Source organism: Vipera berus (genome assembly GCF_964194415.1).
Source record: "Vipera berus genome assembly, chromosome: 2".
Taxonomy (NCBI): Eukaryota; Metazoa; Chordata; class Lepidosauria; order Squamata; family Viperidae; genus Vipera; species Vipera berus.
In genome coordinates, this window is record NC_138203.1 from 230,289,348 (window position 1) to 230,310,604 (window position 21,257).

Here is a 21,257-nt window from a genome sequence, read left to right on the forward strand (position 1 = left end):
TGACCCATGGATTGTTTAACTGAGTTTATCTTTAATAACAGTTAACTTTTATGTTTGACTGCACAACCTGGCACTTTAGTTGAGCTTATTGAAGTGGTCCTGAATTGTGATTTAGCATTTTTGTGTAAATATATGAATCTTTTCTTCAATAAGCAGAAGGCACTACAGGCTTCCCTTTCTGGGCGAGAAAAAACTGTAAGAAAGGATTCCAGTTATTTTAGTAACCTAAATGAAATTGCCCAGATTTAATAGGTGGTATTGTATCATGGAAACCTCATTTCATTTATAGGGTCAGTGTGTTGTAGCAGATAGGGTGCTGAGCGTAAGACCACGGGATCTTAGCTCAGTTCCCCCCTTAGCTGTAATTTCTCACTAGATGTCTTTGAACTCTCAATCATACCACACAGGCATAATTCTACCCCAGCAGGATTTTTTTCTTCGTTCACCTTTTAACTTTTTTCAAGTTGGATACTAGGCCATTTTGCTTCTTCAGCTGTTAAAGTATCAGGAAATATTATTTGCCAATAACCCATCTCAACTAATAGGTACCAGAGGCTTCACTCCTACAGGCATAATGGAAAGCAGTGACAGAAACAGACTTCTGTACTTACTAGATGCATGTATATAACAAATGCTGTATATAACAAATTAAAGGTTTGAATTCTTGATTTTATGGGTTTACTAGACTAGATGCCCTGTTGGTTCATCATTTCAGAGATATTTCCTTACCTAATCAGAGAAACATGACGAAGGGCAGGCAAAAAGAAGAGGGAGCAGGAGTCTGCTCTCCTGCTGGCTTCCCTATTGAGTTTCTTTGTGAGAAGCTGGCAAGAAGCATCATAATTTCCTTCCTTCCTATCTCTTTCCCTCTCCCTTCCATCAGTCCTAGCCCTAGAGTGGTGTAGAAAAATCTGGCCAATGTTCAGTTCTTTATTTGCTCACACCATATAAACAAAATCTTTGACCAGACTAAATTTATACCACTCTTAACTCTGATATACCCTGAGAAATTTTAGGAGGCAGCTATCCCAATGTTCCTTCTCTGATCCATCCTTCTCTGAAGTTGTCTCTTGTCTCATGCCCCTCCTTGGATGGTTCCCTCTTTCATGGTAAAGTGCTGCTTCACTGTAGTACATCACAGCACCTCCCCCTTCATAGACACAATGCATCACAACTTCCGTTCTCTTCTCAGTAGATAAGTAGGTGGATGCTGCTGGGTGGAAAGGGGGGGAAAGGGATTGTGAGACTGGCTGGGAAACTGTCACAGAACATTGAAAATGAAGATCATGTGATTGTAGTAACAGCCCAGAAGTGCAGCAGCAGCCAATAGCACTGAAGCAGACACAACGTCCCCAAATTTCATTCTTTGGGGAGTCATGGGTCTAGGATTTTGGATACATTCTGTAACTTAGGTATTTTGGTTCAAAACCTGTTGCCCTATGATGCACCACTTTACCCAGGTAAAGGTCATGACAAGAGTGTTAGTAGTATATAGATAGCCCAAAGTGACCAGAACTGTGTGTTTGTCTGTGTGTGGTTAAACTGAAACAACAATGAGAACAAGTTTTAATTGTTACAATATATAGAAAGTATTTATGAGCAGCAACTTGTTTCAAATGGCACCTATAGAAACTACACTTACTTTCAGCATCTTTCCTATCTGGTGATTCCTCAGGAAGTTTTTTAAGATAATCCTTCAGGAGAAGCTCATAGCGTGGAATTCTCTGAACAGGTTCTAGCATGTGATGTTGCAATGTCAGGTTTCCACATATTTCTTGTTTCTGAAATTCAAAAAAAGATATACTGTATTGTAGAGGGTCACTAAAACAAACAAGAAAAAAAAACCATAGTCATGTATTTAAGCTATTGAATGATCTGGTTATATTTTTTTTGTATTTTTTTTTGTTATTCTTTGTGACTTGCCCAGAGTGAGGCCAGCTCCAAATTGAATAAATATGACACAGATGCTACTTTGAATAAGCAGAATGCATTGTGATGACTTATTTATTAAACCAATAGCCTATTCAGTTCCACCTCACTTTGGGTAGAGTACAATTTAAGCAATATAAAATAATAAAGTGCAAATAATTCAAAAAGGAACATCCAGAAAACACACAGACACACACACACCAGTAATCAACAAACTAATTATCCCTGAAGGGATCCTTTGCTCACTATAGCACAAGGCTTGGTTAAAAGAGGCAAGTTTTAAGGGCTTGTTTAAATAAGAGCAGGATGGAGGCCAAACAGTTCTTTAGGAGAAAGTTGTTCCAGTGAATAAGTGCCATAACAGAGAAAGCCTACTTCCTAGGTCCCAGGACTTGATATGACCAAGTGCATGCTGACTCTGTTAGTTCATACAGAATGGGGAGAAACTATTATTTTTCTATTTCATTCCATAAAAATCATACAAAGGGTCAGTGGATTGCAATATTATTCATATGAAGATGGTGGCAAACATACAAAACTATTTTCATATGGCAAATAACCAGAAATAAAGGGGAAAAGTAGAATGTACATCAGATAGAGAGAAGACCCCGATTAATAGTTTAATTTCAGTCTAAACATCAAAAATTACAAAAGTTCTTTTTTCCCTTTTCTACCCTGTTCATATTTCTTTATTGAAATAATGTTTAGTATTATATTTGCCTTTCTCTCACACGCAACCTTTACAAATTTATAAAACAAATTAAGATGAAAGTTATTAATTAAGGTAATTGGTATGCTTATCCAGAAATATACAATAAGTTTATCTTGATAAATTTGTGGTATATGAGATGACAGCAGACACTGGAAAATGTTATAAGCATAGTAAGAAAAAAAGCAACACTAAACATGTCACCTCTTTGTTTTAATATTTGCATAGCAAGTCTAGGATGCTTTTTTTAAGTTATGAAAAAATAGGGCCATCAGTACAAAATGTCTTCAGCTATGTATATCAGCTGCAAATATCCAAGAACAAACCTTCTCTAAGTTTTTGCATATGATGAACTCTTCACAAATATCTAATGCCATGACTTCAAATAGACTGGAAAATATTTATTCACTGGTTTTACTTCATCTGTTATACACTTTCATATAAGCATAAGCAATTGGGCTATATCATCTTCTGATGTCTGACTGGTATAAGGGTAGCACAAGGCCAGGTCACTTGAGGCCCCACAGTTGCAGAATTCAGCCCCAATTTCAGATCAATCTCATGCCCAATTAGTTTTAGACTAAAGAAATCTTTTTGTTCCAATGGGTTTTTAATTTTTCTTTGAGAATGAATGTTTTAAATCTTCTCTCTTTACTTTAGATCCATTTTAATTCTATGGTTTTATGTTATTATTCTGTTTTATATTCTGTAGGTAGGGCTAAAAACAGAATGAAAATATATTGACATTTAACAAAGAAAATGAGCAAATACATACACATTTACATTCCAAATGGCAACTTGAAAAACATACCTGTATGTTTTGAATGACATCCTTAAAAGGAGATGATCTCTGCATCCATGTGTTTACCATATCCATTGCTCTGTCAAAATTCTTTACATATTCTCCATACATCTTCAGAAATGGAGCAAGCTTTTGAAGGATGTCTCCTAATCTTGGGTTTATATCCCTAGAAACAGATACACACATTTAAAGAGGTGCATATATATAAACTTGGAATAGTCAATAATTATAGGCATATCCTGGATTTGATTCATATTTATTGTCTGCAAATGGTGGGAACCAGAAATACTCCATTCCCCATCACTATACTCCAATATCCTGAACAAATTTTGAAGGAGGCAAAAGATTAAAAAAAATGAAAATCACCAAATGTTTGTATCTATTTCTGACAAGGATAGTTTACAGTATATCTGTTTACCTCTATTTGCATAAAGTTAATTTTACTTGTTTCTGTAATATATGAAATTAAGTTCAATACTGAAAGTTTGGTAAAAATGTATTTTGAGTATCATAACCAAACATTAATTAGAGAGTCCATTATTATTAAATAGTGGTGCAATTACAGATTTCTGGGACTCAAGGACTTTGACCTTTCTGAAAATCCTGATGTCACCAGCAAAAATTATTTATTTATGCATCAGCCCAAATAAATCAAAATTCTGGGCATTTTACATCATTTTAAGATGATGTTAAAGTTCATTTATAGCCATTTAAAAAAAAGGTAAAGGTTCCCCCACACATGTGTGCTTGTCATTTCCGACTCTAGGGGCCGGTGCTCATCTCCGTTTCAAAGACGAAGAGCCAGCGCTTGTCTGAGGACGTCTCCGTGGTCAAGTGGCTGGCATGACTAGACGCCAAAGGCGCACGGAACGCTGTTACCTTCCCACCATAGTGGACCCTATTTTTCTACTTGCATTTTTACGTGCTTTCGAACTGCTAGGTTGGCAGAAGCTGGGACGAGTAACAGGCGCTCACTCTGTTACGCGGCACTCGGGATTCGACCCGCCAAACTGCCGACCTTCTGATCGACAAGCTCAGCATCCTAACCCACTGAGCCACCGCATCCCTTTATAGCCATTAGTTACATCCTTTATTACCTACTTAAATAACACTTCAAAATATTAATGGATATCCACTGTTTCTATTTCTTCATTGTGAAAATAATTTAAATCCATTTCTTCCTCTTGTCTTTAACCAGATAACAGTTCCTTCAGAGGACCATTTCTCTTATCCCATGCCACCTATATTGTATTAAGAGCCTTTGGAGATAACCCTTGAGGTTACTGAATTATACACCTTTCAGTATGCATTTAGATAATGTCAAACTGACCAATTCAATTTATAGTATTTTTAAAAAACAAAATGTGGCATAAACCAGTTTAATTTTTTCAATCTGATTACACATCACTAAACTAAATAAATAAATTCTTCTTACTGATCATTACCTTAGAATCCACACAACTGCCTCTTTATGGACCCAGTTCTACATCCTGGCCAGTGCTCTGATTGTGCTAGAATTTGTAAAGGTAGGCTTCACTGCTGCAAGCTTAATTAACCCAGTGAGAATACAAGTACGTAACAGTTACTAACCCTGAGCACAGTGGCAAAGGTCAATGTTTTTGCACTAGTTCTGACTTGCAACTCTTAAGGTTAGGAAAATGGTGGAAGACTATTGAATAGTCTTATGAGAATATTTTTGTCTTCCTTTACTTTGCTAGTATCAATATAGAGATATAGAATTTGTTGAGTTCCTATCTGTAAAGTATATATGTGTATGTAAATATATTCTACTAATCTATTAAAAATATAGTATATTACAGAAACATTTTTACTTATGAGGAAGATCTTAATATGGAAATATTTCCTTGTAATTTTTCATTTACCCACCACTCATCTGTAATCCTTGTTTTCAGTTCAGGAAGGAGAAACTGTTCGTGGAAGCGATAAATGGAAGAAATATTTGAAAATATTCCTGTTACCACATCAGGTGGAATTCCCGACTCATACAATTTAGTGCAAAAAACCTGCACAAAAAAGAGCACAAATTCCCCACAAAATCACTTCCAAATAGTATATAACTTATACCAATGTAGCTGGATTTTGAAAGAATATTCTTTTTTTAAGGAATCTTTCCATTATATATTCAAGAGATGTTGAATTTGTTAAGACAGTTCCTTTTTAGCAGCTGTATCCCACCTTCAAGGTCACTCAGCATATAAGGTGATTAATATTTTTTTCTTTTTAGCTTTGTTTAACAAAAATGAAGACTCAAACTATAAAGCTGAATCAAATACAATTTACGGATATTTCTAAATGAATGTTTGCTATATTACTGTATATTATATCATATATATATATATATACTGTATATAAATACATATAATTGAAAAATTATCTTCCATGCGGAGATGTTTAGGTAGGTAGGTAGGTGGATAGATGGATGGATGATTATGGTATTGTAAATATTATATAGTAAAAGGGCAGTACAGTAAGATAATAAGGAAAATTAGATGGAGAATACTCTGGTTGATAAGGCATCCTCTCAAAGAGTTTAGAGAGCATAACATTTCATCAGAATGGGCCAAGTGATTGTGATTCTAGAACCAGTTGTGTTGAAGCTGAAACGTTAAACCAGGGGTGTCAAACTCAATTTCATTGAGGGCCGGATCAGCATTGTGGTTGCCCTCAGGGGGCCGGGTGGGTATGGCCAGGGTGGGCGTGGCCTACTGGGTGGGCGTGGCTAGAGTGCATATGGCCTACTGGGTGGGCATGGCCAGCTCTACATCGTTCGCATCAAGGGTGCCTATGGGGGCCTGGGCAGGAGTGGGACAGATCTGGCAGAAGGAGGGTCTCTGGGCCAGGGCCAAGGCAGTGGGGGCCGTTCCCTCACTGTTTCTAGGATGGCTTTGCGGGCCGCATGAAACCACTTCGCGGGCCGGATCTGGCCCCCGGGTCTTGTGTTTGACATGTCTGCGTTAAACCATACAGAAGCAGGAAAAAAACATTTAGGTGGTTCAGTTTATATAATCTCATTCATTCCATTCTTATGGATTGCTGCAGTCTACCCGGGGACAAGAAACCATTTGGAAATTAAGGTGCACATATCTAAAATGGGTATTGCACACAGCAACAGACAGGCCGCCAGAAAGCAAGGTGCCTTTAGGATGTGATCCATGCATACAACAGTAGGTTACCAGTCAGAGGTGTTTAGTCTTAACTAGAATAGGAGAAAGCTGGTTAAATTTGGTTAAAATAAATTTACCTGATCAAGAAGATAAAGCCTGTTAACATAAGCTTCTTCTGTATGCAGAAGTTCATTTGCAATATTAAACAGCTTTTGTGGCTCTGAATACTGTAACAATATGAAAAATGCAAAATCCATTTTAAATACATATTCAATTACAAGAGAAATCAAGAATCTCTTTGTACTGTTTCTTCCAATTGTTGAAGTATTCCCCTGTGACAAAACTTATTTTCTCTTGCATTGATTAAGTATACAATTGGTATATAATTAAATGCAATAATAATGCATATGATTATTAAAGAAGCACATTTCACTGTTATTCCAAAATCAAATTAGCACAGCAAAAATCCCTATAACAAATAAATAATGTAAGTTATTTATTATCTTCAAGGTTAGCGAATTATATAAATTCCTCCAATTTGTTACTAATTTCAGTATGGAATTTCCCTCCCTGAATCAAATGTAGTCCCACTGGCATGACTGATTAACAAAGGCAATCCATGTTTCATCACAAGAGATTTAAGAAGTGCTCCTGATCTTGGAAGGAAGGAAGGAAGGAAGGAAGGAAGGAAGGAAGGAAGGAAGGAAGGAAGGAATCAATCCCCTTTCACCGAAGTAAAACAAGATCGCTCCATTGTTGCCCCAGACTGAAATAAATGCATAGTAGCAATATGTTCCAGAGTAGTGATAGGATGAAAATATTAATGATTACTATTCCCCCAAATCTCTTGAAAAGACCAGCTTATCTCCACTTTCATAAAATGCACTGAGAAAATATCTGAACTCCAAGTTATTTTAGCTTTAAGGTAAAAGTAAAGGTTCCCCCGCACATGTGTGCTAGTCGTTTCCGACTCTAGGGGCTGGTGCTCATCTCCGTTTCAAAGCCAAAGAGCCAGCGTTTGTCCGAGGACGTCTCCGTGGTCATGTGGCCGGCATGACTAGATGCCAAAGGCGCACGGAATGCTGTTACCTTCCCACCGTAGTGGTCCCTATTTTCTACTTGTATTTTTACGTGCTTTCGAACTGCTAGGTTGGCAGAAGCTGGGACGAGTAACAGGCGCTCACTCTGTTACGCAGCACTCGGGATTTGACCCGCCAAACTGCCGACCTTCTGATCGACAAGCTCAGCGTCCTAACCCACTGAGCCACCGGTTTGTTGTTGTTGTTAGTTGCGAAGTCGTGTCCGACCCATCGCGACCCTATGGACAATGTTCCTCCAGGCCTTCCTGTCCTCTACCATCTTCTGGAGTCCATCTAGGCTCATGCCTACTGCTTCAGTGACTCCATCCACCCACCTCATTCTCTGTCGTCCCCTTCTTCTATTGCCCTCAATCTTTCCCAGCATTAGGCTCTTCTCCAGTGAGTCCTTCCTTCTCATTAGGTGGCCAAAGTATTTGAGTTTTAGCTTCAGGATCTGGCCTTCTAAAGAGCAGTCAGGGTTGATCTCCTCTAGGACTGACCGGTTTGATCGCCTTGCAGTCCAAGGAACTCACAGGAGTCTTCTCCAGCACGAGCCACCGCTTTACTTCAGTACTAATGTTAAAATAGTTGTAAGAACTACACAACTGTACTCTCATTAAACAAAATCAATGAGAGGCGATTTAAATCAGCAAGGTGTGAGTTAATACACATTTGTTCGGTAGTGGAAACACATATATGTGGTAGTTGGCTACTTTGGCTCCCTCAAGTAGTGGTCCCTACCCTTCTCTCAGAATCCTTGGAAAGTCTTTTCAGTTGTTGACACTTTCCATTCATTAGCAAAAAAAAATTCCTCTTTGCACCGGTTTGCAGGAAGAGGAAAGTGGGAACTCTCCTCTGCTCTTGACTTCTCTAAGTGACAGAGTGATCTGGAATCATAATAGGCTACATTCCCTGTCAGAATAAGCCTGCTGGTACCAGAAGATTCAGTTGTTTATTATGTAGATTAGATGATTAAGATAAGGACTAACTGAAAATTGAAAATAATAGGCAAAAAGGAAAAGGAAGGTCTCACGAATCCTGCAGGTTTTTAGTCACAACTCCAGGCATGAACATACATCAAGAAACACACACACAAAGTTAGAATGAAATAGGGTTGAGCATAAAAAGAAACAGATTAGATCAGTCCATAACATCAATTCTAAAAATTCCTAACTTATATCAAACTCTGTGTTTCTTTTGATGGCTATTTACTTCTGAATGTTCCAACCTTTCTCCAGGTTAGGATGCGCCTTTTATCTGGAGAGAGGTAGACTGGGGAGAGAGAGGTGTCATCTCCTGTGATGGAAGACAAAGGAACAAAGGCAAAATGGAGCTGCCCACTTCCTCTTTTTAAAAGTTCACTTGAGACAATGACTTGATGGCACATAATCAATCAATTATAGAACTGCAAAAGTGACATGAACTGGAGACAGACTAATTTGCCCATTCCTATTCTAGCATCAAATCAGTTTCTAGCTGAAACAAGAAGATTAGAGATCATCCAACCCTGTTGTCAAATAGCAGCAAGAGCAGAATCTTTTTAATTTTGGACCAGTGCCAAAAATTACTTGACAAAAAATGAATAATCTGGACATTCCACCTACTGTATATAAAACTAGTAGTTAGCAAATCAGATATATTTGTATAGGTTCTCTATGAAAGCTTTAGGATCAGGTGGATTCTAAGCAGAAAATAATAAAGGTGAAGTCCCAAAGGTGCTTTTTCAAGAGGCAACTGGACTTTCTTTGTTCTTCCTTGAAGATGTTTCGCTTCTCATCCAAGATATTTCTTCAGTTCTGAGTGAAGAAGCTTCAGAATTGAAGAAGTTTCATGGAGGAGAAGTGAAACGTCTTCAAGGAAGAACAAAGAAAGTCCAGTTGCCTCTTGAAAAAGCACTTTTGGGACAACCATGACCTGGATGACTGAGAATCTTGATAGACAAGTAAAGGAAACAAATGAGTTTTTTAAAAAACCAAACAAACAAACTTGGAGAAAATGTTTTAATTTTTCTATAAAGGTAATAGAGTTATATTTTTCCCTATTCCTACCATTGCAACACTAAACTATTTTCCTTCAGAAGATTATGAATAATATGAGCTGTTATACAGCTGTGAGAAGAAGTAATCAATGCTTTATGAATGGAACTGGGATAGTTGAGGACCTATCACTCCCTGATTATGTCTACCTGTTCCATTAGACCCAGTAAAAAGGATATGCTCTGGGTCTCACCTATTAGGGTGTATCAGCTGGGGGAATTCTGGGAGTTGAACTCCATGTATCTTAATGTTGCTGAGGTTGAAAACCTGCCCTAGAAATTAGATTGGTCCTGATTCTATTGGAGTTCCGCAAGGTCTTAAAGCCTTTAAGATAAAGGTGTGTGCCTAACCCTGTACAATGGCTGCGCTGACCTGTGTTGGCATTTACCTACACATTATATGTGTGCTGTTATCTTTTATTGGGCAGAGTCGGATGTGGAGGAATCGGATGGTCTTGAGCATGTTATCTGGACTGAGTTCGATCCTGTTTCCCCTGATGATGTGGACAGGATTATGGGGAGGCTGAGTTCCACCACCTGTTTATTGGACCCGTGTCCCTCTTGGCTGATTTATGCGGCTCGGGAGGAGACACGAAGCTGGTTCCAGGCAGTAATATCTGCCTCTTTGAGTGAGGGTGTCTTCCCTGCCGCTTTGAAGGAGGCGGTGGTGAGGCTCCTTCTCAAGAAGCCTGCCCTGGACCCAGCGATTTTAAACAACTATCGTCCTGTCTCCAACCTTCGCTTTTTGGCGAAGGTTGTGGAGAGTGTGGTGGTGCATCAGCTTCCTCTGTTCCTGGAGGAAACTGATTATCTGGACCCGTACCAATCGGGTTTCAGGCCCGGGTACAGCACGGAGACGGCATTGGTCGCACTGGTGAATGATCTCTGGTGGGCTCGGGACAGGGGTTGCTCCTCTGTCCTAGTTCTATTAGATCTCTCAGCAGCCTTTGATACCATCGACCATGGTATCCTATTGTGGCGTCTCAGGGGGTTGGGAGTGGGAGGCACTGTTTTGCAGTGGTTCTCCTCCTATCTCCTGGGACGTTCGCAATTGGTGTTGACGGGAGGGCAGAGGTCCGCCCCGAGGCCTCTCATTTGTGGAGTCCCTCAGGGGTCGGTTCTCTCTCCCCTCCTGTTCAACATCTATATGAAGCCGCTGGGCGAGATCATTCGTGGTTTTGGGGTGGGGTATCATCAGTACGCTGATGATACCCAACTTTTTCTTTCCACCCCGAACCAACCCAGTGATGCCCTCGCCGTGATGTCCCATTGCCTGGAGGCGGTCCAGGTCTGGATGGGGAGAAACAGGCTTCGTCTCAATCCTGCCAAGACTGAGTGGCTGTGCATACCGGCATCTCGGACTAACCAGTCTATTCCACCTTTAATGATGGGGGGTGAGGTGTTACCCCCTGTCGATAGGGCTCGCAACTTGGGCATCCTCCTGGACTCACGGCTCAATTTTGAAGACCATATAGGAGCCGTGACCAGGGGGGCCTTTGCCCAGGTTCGCCTGGTGCGCCAGTTGCGGCCCTACCTGGACCGAGATGCCCTGCGCACAGTCACTCATGCGCTCATGACCTCCCGATTGGACTACTGCAACGCTCTCTACATGGGGCTGCCCTTGGGGACCACCCGGAGGCTTCAGCTGGTGCAGAATGCAGCCACGCGGGTTGTGATGGGGGTTTCCCGATACTCCCATGTAACACCTCTGCTCCGCGAACTGCATTGGCTTCCAGTTGCCCTCCGGGTGAGATTCAAGGTGCTGGTGATGACCTATAAAGCCCTAAATGGCTTGGGTCCGGGATATCTGAGGGAACACCTGCTGCCGGCATCAAGCTCCCTTCATCCTGTGCGCTCCCACAGGGAGGGTCTTCTCAGGGTACCGCCGGTAAAAGATTGCCGGCAGACAATACCCAGGGGGAGGGCCTTCTCTGTGGGTGCGCCTGCCCTTTGGAATCAGCTGCCTGTAGAGCTTAAGACTGCCCCTGACCTTCGCTCATTCCGCCGGGACCTGAAGACCTGGCTCTTTGAGCTCTCTGGCCTGGTCTGAGCATATTAATTGGGATTTTAACTGTTTTTTAACTGGGGTTTTATAGCCAGGTTTATATAATTCTTTTTAATCGATTTTAATTTTTGTAATTGTTGTCTCTGTTTTTAAGAGCCTTGTGAACCGCCCTGAGTCCTACGGGAGAAGGGCAGTATATAAATTGAATAAATAAATAAATAAATAAATAAATATTGTTTGGTGTTTTAAATTATTGTTAGCTACCCAGAATCATGGATTTGAAATGGGTAGCCATATAAATTGAAATAAAATCAGTCAACATTTTATGTGCATTGCCACATATATTTAGGTGAGTATAGTTAAATAACAACAATAAACAATTCTGATGCTAAGGATAGTATTACCTTAAGTATAATTCAGATAATGCAATACAAGCTATTACTAAAAAGACATGACTGATGTTATAATTGCAAATTAAGGATTTGCCACCATAACGTTCTTTGTATTATAAATTATTCTATCCATGTATTAGAGTTTCAAAACAAGAACACACATTCTGAGCCTGTAATGTTTAGAATAGTTTCCAATTTTTGCCTTAATTGCACTAGATATTACATACACTACCTTGGTTGCCATAACATCAAAAACAATGTTTATAGGCCTTCTGAGTCATATTCATAAGCTGATTGGTATAAAAGATGGTGTATATGAAAACAGAAACACCTACTCCATAAACTAATGCTCATGAATTAGTTATAATACTGTCTCTTTGATGGAAAAATATGTTATGTCTTTAAGGCCAAATTAATACTCATGCTAAAATGATAGTAAATGCAGCCATTTTTCTGGACTATTTTGTAAATATTGAAGTCAGGTACAATTTTCATCCATCTGACTTTGCCCTTTCTATTAGATATTTGGATGTTCTAATGGTTGCTACAAGCTCTCTTTGTAGCCAGTTTCTGAACATCTTAGTTCTTACCCTTTGGGGGAACTTTAAAACACCTAAAACACCAGTCAGGAAACAAATACCGAAAAGGAATTTAGAACTATTTGAAAAAAATAAATAAAAAGGAAATTGATCCACCATCATTCAGTTATAAAAGAAAGATTAGATAGCAGAGAAAACAAAAGAAAGCATCCAGCAAATAATTTGTTAAAGTCTTTCTTTTCCTTAAATTTTAAAATGTATTATTTTTACACAAGAATGCATTTGATTAATAGTCTACTTTTATGTATGTTTGCTTACATGTGCTGTCAATGATACTTATTTTATTTCTAAAAACCACTTATACACAGAATGTGCAAAAAATACCAGCTGGAATTAGTAAAGAAAGTTAATAATGTGGTATCAAGAACTATGCTTTGCATAAAAAAGACAAACTCTACAAGTAGCCAAGTAGTAAGAAGTACTGGGCTAAGTCCATACACTGTGTATGACAGTATAATGCAACTTTATGCATACTAGAATGTGCTAAAAGTAAAAGTCCCACACAGCATAGTATTGTAACAGCAATGCAAAAGTTAAAAAATATACCTTGTTAACATCTATACAGTCCAGCTTAGAGACTTCTGCTATTTCTGGCTCTTCACTACTTCCTTCGTCAATATCACTATCTTCATCCTGAGCAGAGTCTCTCTTCTGTTCCCCGGCAGAAAACAGGACAGGTTTTTTATCCATTTCAGCTAGAACCCCAGTTCCTGTTGTTTTTTTCTGTTCTGTAGCTTCCTCATTTGGAAAATTCTCTCCCGCTACATTACAAGAAGGGCTGTCTATTCCACTATCCCTGTTAGGGATTTTGCCATTGCTGTTCATCTCAACAGATGTGTCCTTATGGCTGTGTATTGCCACACATGCTTTGCTGAGGGAGGCATTAGTACAATCCTCAGTGTTTGTGGTGTCATCTATGTTTAGTTCTTTGATTTTCATTAGGTCTGTATTAGACACTCCAGGACTACACAAGATGTTAGGCCCACTCTCATCCATCTCTTCATTTTCATTTGTTGAAGTGCTGGAAGCCACCAAATCATAGACAATTGGGCAATGCTGTTTAGAAGGATCTGGTTCTTGTTCCATCTTAAAAACTAAATTAATCTGATTTCTTTGACCAACATGTGTGGGTTGCCTGAAAATAAAAACAAAATTTCAAGGTCATGGACACGACAGATTTTAGGACCTCAATATGAACTCGTTGACTGTGAAGAAGTAATAATTGAGGTAATCTTTACTCTATCACAGATTCTGCTACCAGAGATTTAAGTTTCCAGGACCACCTCTAATTTTGGATTGGGAAAAGAGGTCTATTACTAAATTATTACTGAAGCAAATTTTCAGTGGGCTGGTTAAACCAATGTAACTACAGAATCTGAAATTTCTACTTCAGCACCAAAATATATTTGGTTGTCTTTCTAAGCCTCATTCATAATCATAATAGTAAAGTTGGAAGGGACCTTGGAGGTCATCTAGTCCAACCCCCTGCTCAGGCAGGAAACCCTATACCATTTCAGACAAATGGCTGTCCAGGCTCTTCTTAAAAACTTCCAGTGTTGGAGCATTCACAGCTTCTGGAGGCAGGTTGTTCCACTGGTTAATTGTTCAAACTGTCAGGAAGTTTCTCCTTAGTTCTAGGTTGCTTCTCTCCTTGACTAGTTTCTATCTGTTGCTTCTTGTCCTGCTTTCAGGTGCTTTGGAGAATAGCTTGTCTCCCTCTTCTTTGTGGCAGCCCCTGAGATATTGGAACACTGCTACCATGTCACCCGTAGTCCTTCTCTTCATTAGACTAGACATACCCAATTCCAGCAGCCGTTCCTTATATGTTTTAGCCTCCAGACCTCTAATCATCTTTGTGGCTCTTCTCTGTACTCTTTCCAGAGTCTCAACATCTTTTTTACATCGTGGTAAACAAAACTGGATGTAGTATTCCAAGTGTGGCCTTACCAAGGCATTGTAAAGTGGTATTAATACTTCATGTGATCTTGATTCTATCCCTCTGTTAATGCAGCCTAGCACTGTGTTGGCTTTTTTGGCAGCTGCAGCACACTGCTGGCTCATATTTAAATGACTGTCCACTAGGACTCTGAGATCCCTCTCACAGTTACTATTATTGAGCAAGGTAGCCCCTATACTATACCTGTACATTTGGTTTTTCTTGCCTAAATGTAGAACCTTACTTTTTTCACCACTGAATTTCATTTTGTTAGGTAGCACCCAGTGTTCAAGTCTGTCCAGATCCTCCTGTATCTTAAGCCTGTCTTCTGGAGTATTGGCTATTCCTGCCAGCTTGGTATCGTCTGCAAATTTGATGAGTTCCCCATCTATCCCCTCATCTAAATCATTGATGAAGATGTTGAAGAGCACTGGGCCCATTCTTTGCCTTGAATTAATGTAGCTAAGAAACACTATAACTTTTTTAGAATAGCTGAATGGATAATCATATAAGCTGCCATAAATATTTATAAAAATATATTTAAACACTTTTCAGTTTTTATAAGGAACAAATAAATGCCACAAATTTGGCTTTTTATAGATTTAAGAGAACTATATTGAGGAAGTCAATGCATTCGGTGGAATTAGCTATTAGACTATGTATTTTTAGCTTCCAAAAACAAAACCCAGCATCTACAGATAACGTTATCATAAAAAAACTCTGCTTCCTAGGCATTTATAATATAAACATATTCGTGACTTCTCAGATTTCTGACAAGTATGTCAATTCTTAAATAAGTGTTCTTTATAGGAAAAAAAAGCCCTGCCTAACCATGGAGTTCAAGCAAATTACATTAAAACAAGATCAAACAGAAACAAACTATAGAAATATATTTATTATCATGGATTCTTGGTTGGCCACTCATCAATATTACAACCCATTATATATTAACAATTTTAAAACTAATCATTTTATTTATATGAAAAGAAGTATTCCACAGTTTTTTAAAAGCCTCCATTGATTATGAGGTTTCAGGCTTAAAATGGCCCAATTTAGTAACTATTATAATAACTATCACTACTACAATAAAATCACTACCATTTTCTGTATTTGAGACTGTATGCCTCAGCTACCCCATTGTAGCTTATTTTTACCAAATTCTTTAAATGAAGAGACTCCAACAGGAAAATTAACCAACTCCTCTTACCTTATCCCTTCAAATTTTTCAATAAGCCTGCTTATATCTGCTGAGGCATGTGTGGCTTCTCCTTCAGGCACTTCAGTTCTTGAAGACTTTGGATCTGCTGGCAAAGGCCTAGATGGTGCTGGAGGAATCTTCTCCTGTCCAGCAGGCTGAAGATGAACAGGTTTTGGAGGTACTAAAAATCCAAAATCAAAAGTAGAGTCTTTTTCATCTTTCAAGCTAATAAAGAACAAAAGTCGAGTGCTCCTAGAAAAACTGGAAAGACTGTTCTTTTTCGACAGTTGAAACCATGTAACATTAGGTTATTTTCAAATACAAGCACACTGGTTTTAAGTGAAATGGTATGAGTTCATGTTAAGCTAGTATCTTCCAAGTCTGACAGAACAAGTGTGACCACTTCCTGGTTGCTAAACAGGATATACAGTGTGCAAAGACATTGCAGTTAGCAAAACTTCTAGAATGCTTGTTAATGCAGGGCTGAACATTTGAAGAAGTGGTGACCCAACACTCTGAATATGATTATATTAAAGCCATGGAATCGTTCAAAGATTTTTTTTTTATCCTCTCATGTTCATTCTTCTGGAACCTCAAAAAGCAAATTAAGAACAGCCCATCATTTCTCCTTTACCCTTCCCCCAACCCTTTATAGTACAATATGCTAAATATCCTTCCTCTTTTGTTGCAGTCTTGAACACATTACTGTGACAAAAACACTTGCCATGTACTGCTGCTTGTTCTTGAGGGGGGAGAATAGAACAATGAAGCACATATGTGCACTTCAGTCCCACTGTGTGGGTCTTTTTCAAAACACAGCAAACCATGTGAAATTCTCACCCTGCTTCCAAGCAAGTAGTGCTTTTTCAAAGCCTCCAAGCAGTAACCCCTAGCAACAAGGTCATGTGTTTTCATTGTTCCATATAGCTGAAAGCAACTTTAACTGAACCTTCAACTAGAAACAGAAAAAGTGACATAGGAGAATTAATGGCAATTATTTGCCTCTGCAATACCTGTGTATATTCAGGTTTGACCTGCTCAGTGGGAAAAAATGCTAAGCATTCAAAATTTTAGAATGCTATATGCTGTGCAAGTGAGACATAAGAGAAATCATGCCCTGCTTTTATGTGATCTTGTCAAATTATATTTCACTTCACAAGGGCAACATAAGTGAACTATACAGGGATTCAGAATTTAAATTTAGAAAACAACAGACTTGTTTTTGAACTTAAGCTATTTACAGAAAAAAGGGGCAATAAGAAAAGATATTAGAATTATTTTAAAAAAAGCAAAATAATAGAAACAAAAGCTAGTGAGAAAGCAGACAGAATATTAGAATGAGAAATACTTCTCGTTAAGTCATCGCCCAAAGTACCAAGGTCTTTACAATACGTGTGGTTGAAAATGGCAATCTTTGTCAATAGAAATTACTGTCAGGGTCTCTCTGAGGTCAGAGTTCGAAATCCAACAGGTTATTAGGAATTCAATAAGGCTAAAAGCAAGAAGAGTTTACTGGATAATTAGAGTTGAAGCCTAAACATGAGAACCAAACGGGTACTAGGATCAACAGTTTAAATTCCCAGCAATGTGGAGAAACTGAACAAGTCCTCAGCCCATCAAAGTCCCTCACTAATGAGAGAAGTCGCTTGGACTGAAAATCAAAGTGTTTAGCTGATGGGTTCCAAGGCCAAGCTGAGCTGGACTGATCTTTAAGTCAGATACAGAGATTTCATTGGAACCCAAATGATAACATTAAAATACACTGTTTACACATCGTTATGTATTTTTGTGTCCTAGTGGTCTGCTCAGAACACAGAGATATTCATAGGGACTCATAGTTCTGTTATGTCGTGGGTTCTTTGGCGCAGGAATGAAGACGAGGTAACTGAGTACAGGGAAACTCATAGTTTATTTCGTGTAGAAACTGTACTGGCAAATGGCTGCAACTAGCCGTAATATATAGTCTAGCCCCTAGGTGGCAGCCAATAGGTTTGAAGCAACCATTGCCACCTAGGGATAGCCAATTATAGCGCTGGAGACTGTAGTCTGGGTTGCTGGAGAGCCATTAGCTGCTCCAACAACCCACGTAGTATTACTTATGAGCCCAGTACATAACAGTTCCACCAGGAAAAAGTAACTAAGAATGAAAGTACAGTAAGTTTTTAGAGAAACAGTGACAGATATAATCAGTGCAGTCTTGCTCTGTCTCCTTACCTAAATGCACATTGCTGAAGTATTAGCAGCCTATTTTCTTGCTAAATTTTGTTTGCTTTTGCCATTTACTGAAACAATTCTGGAAAGTTTTGATCTAAATATGGTTTTGCGGAACATATTTGCATCAAAACAGAAATACACATATTTAAAGGAATTTCTCACCCAATGGCTGACTTCCCCATCCCAAGAAATAATCCGAAATCATGAGAGTATACTAATTTTAATTTGGGAAGCCATGTTGTTTGGGGAATAGATTCTATTTTTCTGGAAGACTATTCTTACATTATACAGTGGTACCTATTAAATGAGGGATTATGGGAAGAAATGAAATGTTTAGCTTAATTTAAAGGAGGGAAGGGGCATTCATTAAAACAGAACATCCATTAAATATGAATGAGATTTTACACATGGGTATTTGATGCATGCGGGACGCGGTGGCTCAGTGGGTTAGGATGCTGAGCTTGTCAATCAGAAGGTCGGCAGTTTGGCAGGTCGAATCCCGAGTGCCGCGTAGCAGAGTGAGCGCCTCTTACTCGTCCCAGCTTCTGCCAACCTAGCAGTTCGAAAGCACATAAAAATGCAAGTAGAAAAAGAGGGACCACTATGGTGGGAAGGTAACAGCGTTCTGTGCGCCTTTGGCATCTAGTCATGCCAGCCACATGACCACGGAGACGTCCTCAGACAAGCGCTGGCTCTTTGGCTTTGAAACAGAGATGAGCACAGCCCCTAGAGTTGGAAATTGGGATTAAAATAAATAAATAAATAAATAAATAAATGACTAGCACGCATTTGCGTGGGAACCTTTACCTTTACCTTATTTGATGCATGTGTTAAATGGAAATGGAATTTTACACATTATCAGAAGGTAATCCTCAGGTTACAGTAGCAACTGGGACTAAAATTCACATTCCTAAATGATGTAATTATAAAGTACCATGTCACATGACCGGATTGCTTAACAATGGCAATCCCAACACTTCCCACTGTCATTATTATGCAACAACTGAAGGCTGTTAAGTGAGAACCTCCTCACATCTTTCTGCCAGCTTCCAATAAGCAAGTCAATGGGGCAGGCAGGAAGTTGCAAGTTCCTGGCAGCTCTTAAACAGGCAGGTGCTCAGCTGGTGCTGTGGAGGATGATGCACAAGTGGCTGGCACAAGTACAATGGAGAGGGAAGGCTGCTATTGGGAGAGGAAGAGTGCATGAGGATGTGTGGGTGGCTGTCAAGGCACAATAAAAATGCGAGATGGTTGCTGCTGGGTGGCAGAGGGTATGGAAATGACCGTGGTGAGCCCTGTAGCTGAGCTCCTTGAAGTAAAAAGTGCTGAGAGTACAAACTGCTTACTACAGTGGCTTGCAACCTTCAAATGACCACAGGAGTACTAGGACTGTTGGACACTTCAAGTTGTAAGTACCACTCATTCAGTACTGTTGTAACTTTGAACAATCCCTGAACAAGTGGCTGTTAACCGAGGATTACCTGTATAAGCATATTTTGCCTCCTGCAACTGAAGTCAAGGTCCATTAAATAGAGTTACCTCCTAAGGTTCATTAGCCCTTCAATCACTTTCTGAAACAAACAATCTTTCCCAGTATTGTTACAAGTACAGTAAACCTCTATTGGGTTCTCAGTAAGCACCAAGAGTTTCCTAGTTCACATTCCCTACAGTTCAAAGGCGTTATTTACTTACAGTAGATTGCTTGTATGTTTCTACATTGTCTTTTTTTCCAGATTCCAGAAATGATAAATATATTCATCTCCCATTTGAATGATTGTAATATGATTTATGGATTTATGGATCTGCCCTTGAAGATCCCTCAGAAGCTGCCACTGGTTCAGAATACAACAGCATGGGTAGTTACTGGCTTGTCTTATAAATAGGATCCACCACTACTTTGCAAGCTGCATTTGCTCCTAATAGGCTTCAGAGTGAAATTTAGGGTGCTGGATGTCATCTTTAAGGCGATAGAGCTGTGTTATTTGGATATTTTCTACCTTCTATAAATTTTGCTTGCCATATCAGATCTGTCAAAGCAGTGGCCAATCCAAACAGCCCAGATACATTCTGGACTTCTGTAATGTACTATTTTTGTTCGGGTTGGGCCAGAGGTTAAGTGGTTCTTACTCTGAGATATTCTTTTTAGATGTTTTATGAAAAAAAAATGACAGTCCTTGGTTATTATTTGTTTTGTTTTGAGGTATATGATTTTTCTCTTCTTTAGGCTGCATAAAGTCATTTTTATCTGGACACTAACATAAATTAATTAAATAAATTTATATGACAGGATTTCCATGCCTAACATATAATTTATTCTGTTTTGTTTACTGACTACCTTAGATTCAGAGATCATATTACTCACATGCATTTGCAAACGCCTAGAAGCTACAGATTTTAATGAATCGGAATTAAGTTCTCCTACATAGTTAAGCTAACAGTAGGAAAAAGGCACTGGAGAAAGTAATCATAATTAACTTCCTAAAAGAAGCCAAAATCCCCAGCAAAACCTATTCTCCCTATATAATTATAATACCATAATGAACTTTAGTTGCAATCATTTGATACATCTATATTATCTTGTTTGTGCAACTCCATAAAACACCCAATGGATGAAAGTAACTGCATCTTTCGGCGTATGTATTTTTAAACATGACATAAAAATCACATTAATAAAGAAGGACACAGATACAAACCTTGGGGTCTTAACAGATATTTCTTAGCCAGTTGGGATTTTCTTTCACTGTGTTTCAACTCACCACATGTTTCCAGGACTGTTCTTGACTTAATGTGACCATTGATTGGAAAAGCAGGACAACCTGTAATAAAATAATGAACTATGGTTTAATTTTTATTTTGAAATTTTGATTCAACCGTTGAGCCAATATTAAGAGTGATACTGAAATAATAATTGATAGGGCTATAGATTAAACTTGTCCACACTTCAGTTCTGAATGGAAAAACAATGTTTTTTTTCTTCCCCAATACATGCATGGTCATGTACCTGCTGGTAACTTCTTAAGCCAAATACTTCTTTTCCCAGGGCTTCACGACAGCAGCTGCACGATATTAGGAAAATGTGCTATTTCTTTAAAGAGTGAATGACTTGTGCTGCATGGGGGTTGGACAGCCCTACAATTTGCTTTATTTGCATGGGTTAGGTTACAGAATTACATGTTAGGTTCTCCTTTCTAAGGAGATATTTCCTGACAGAACAATTAATCAGTGGAACAACCT

At 38.9% G+C, this 21,257-nt stretch overlaps 1 protein-coding gene across 1 annotated transcript in view; it reads right to left on the reverse strand.

The window, feature by feature from the left end:
- Window positions 1–20,784, reverse strand: part of FGD3 (FYVE, RhoGEF and PH domain containing 3) — a gene marked incomplete at its 5' end in the record, with an annotated part of 43,969 nt that extends 23,185 nt beyond the window's left edge. The window contains 7 exons of the mRNA XM_081319064.1: window positions 1,643–1,781; window positions 3,450–3,606; window positions 5,328–5,464; window positions 6,703–6,792; window positions 13,222–13,810; window positions 15,819–16,034; window positions 20,780–20,784. Of these exons, the coding sequence (XP_081175190.1) occupies window positions 1,643–1,781; window positions 3,450–3,606; window positions 5,328–5,464; window positions 6,703–6,792; window positions 13,222–13,810; window positions 15,819–16,034; window positions 20,780–20,784 (1,333 nt within the window). The remainder of the gene's footprint in view (window positions 1–1,642; window positions 1,782–3,449; window positions 3,607–5,327; window positions 5,465–6,702; window positions 6,793–13,221; window positions 13,811–15,818; window positions 16,035–20,779) is intronic.
- Between the last annotated feature and the right edge of the window lie 473 nt (window positions 20,785–21,257).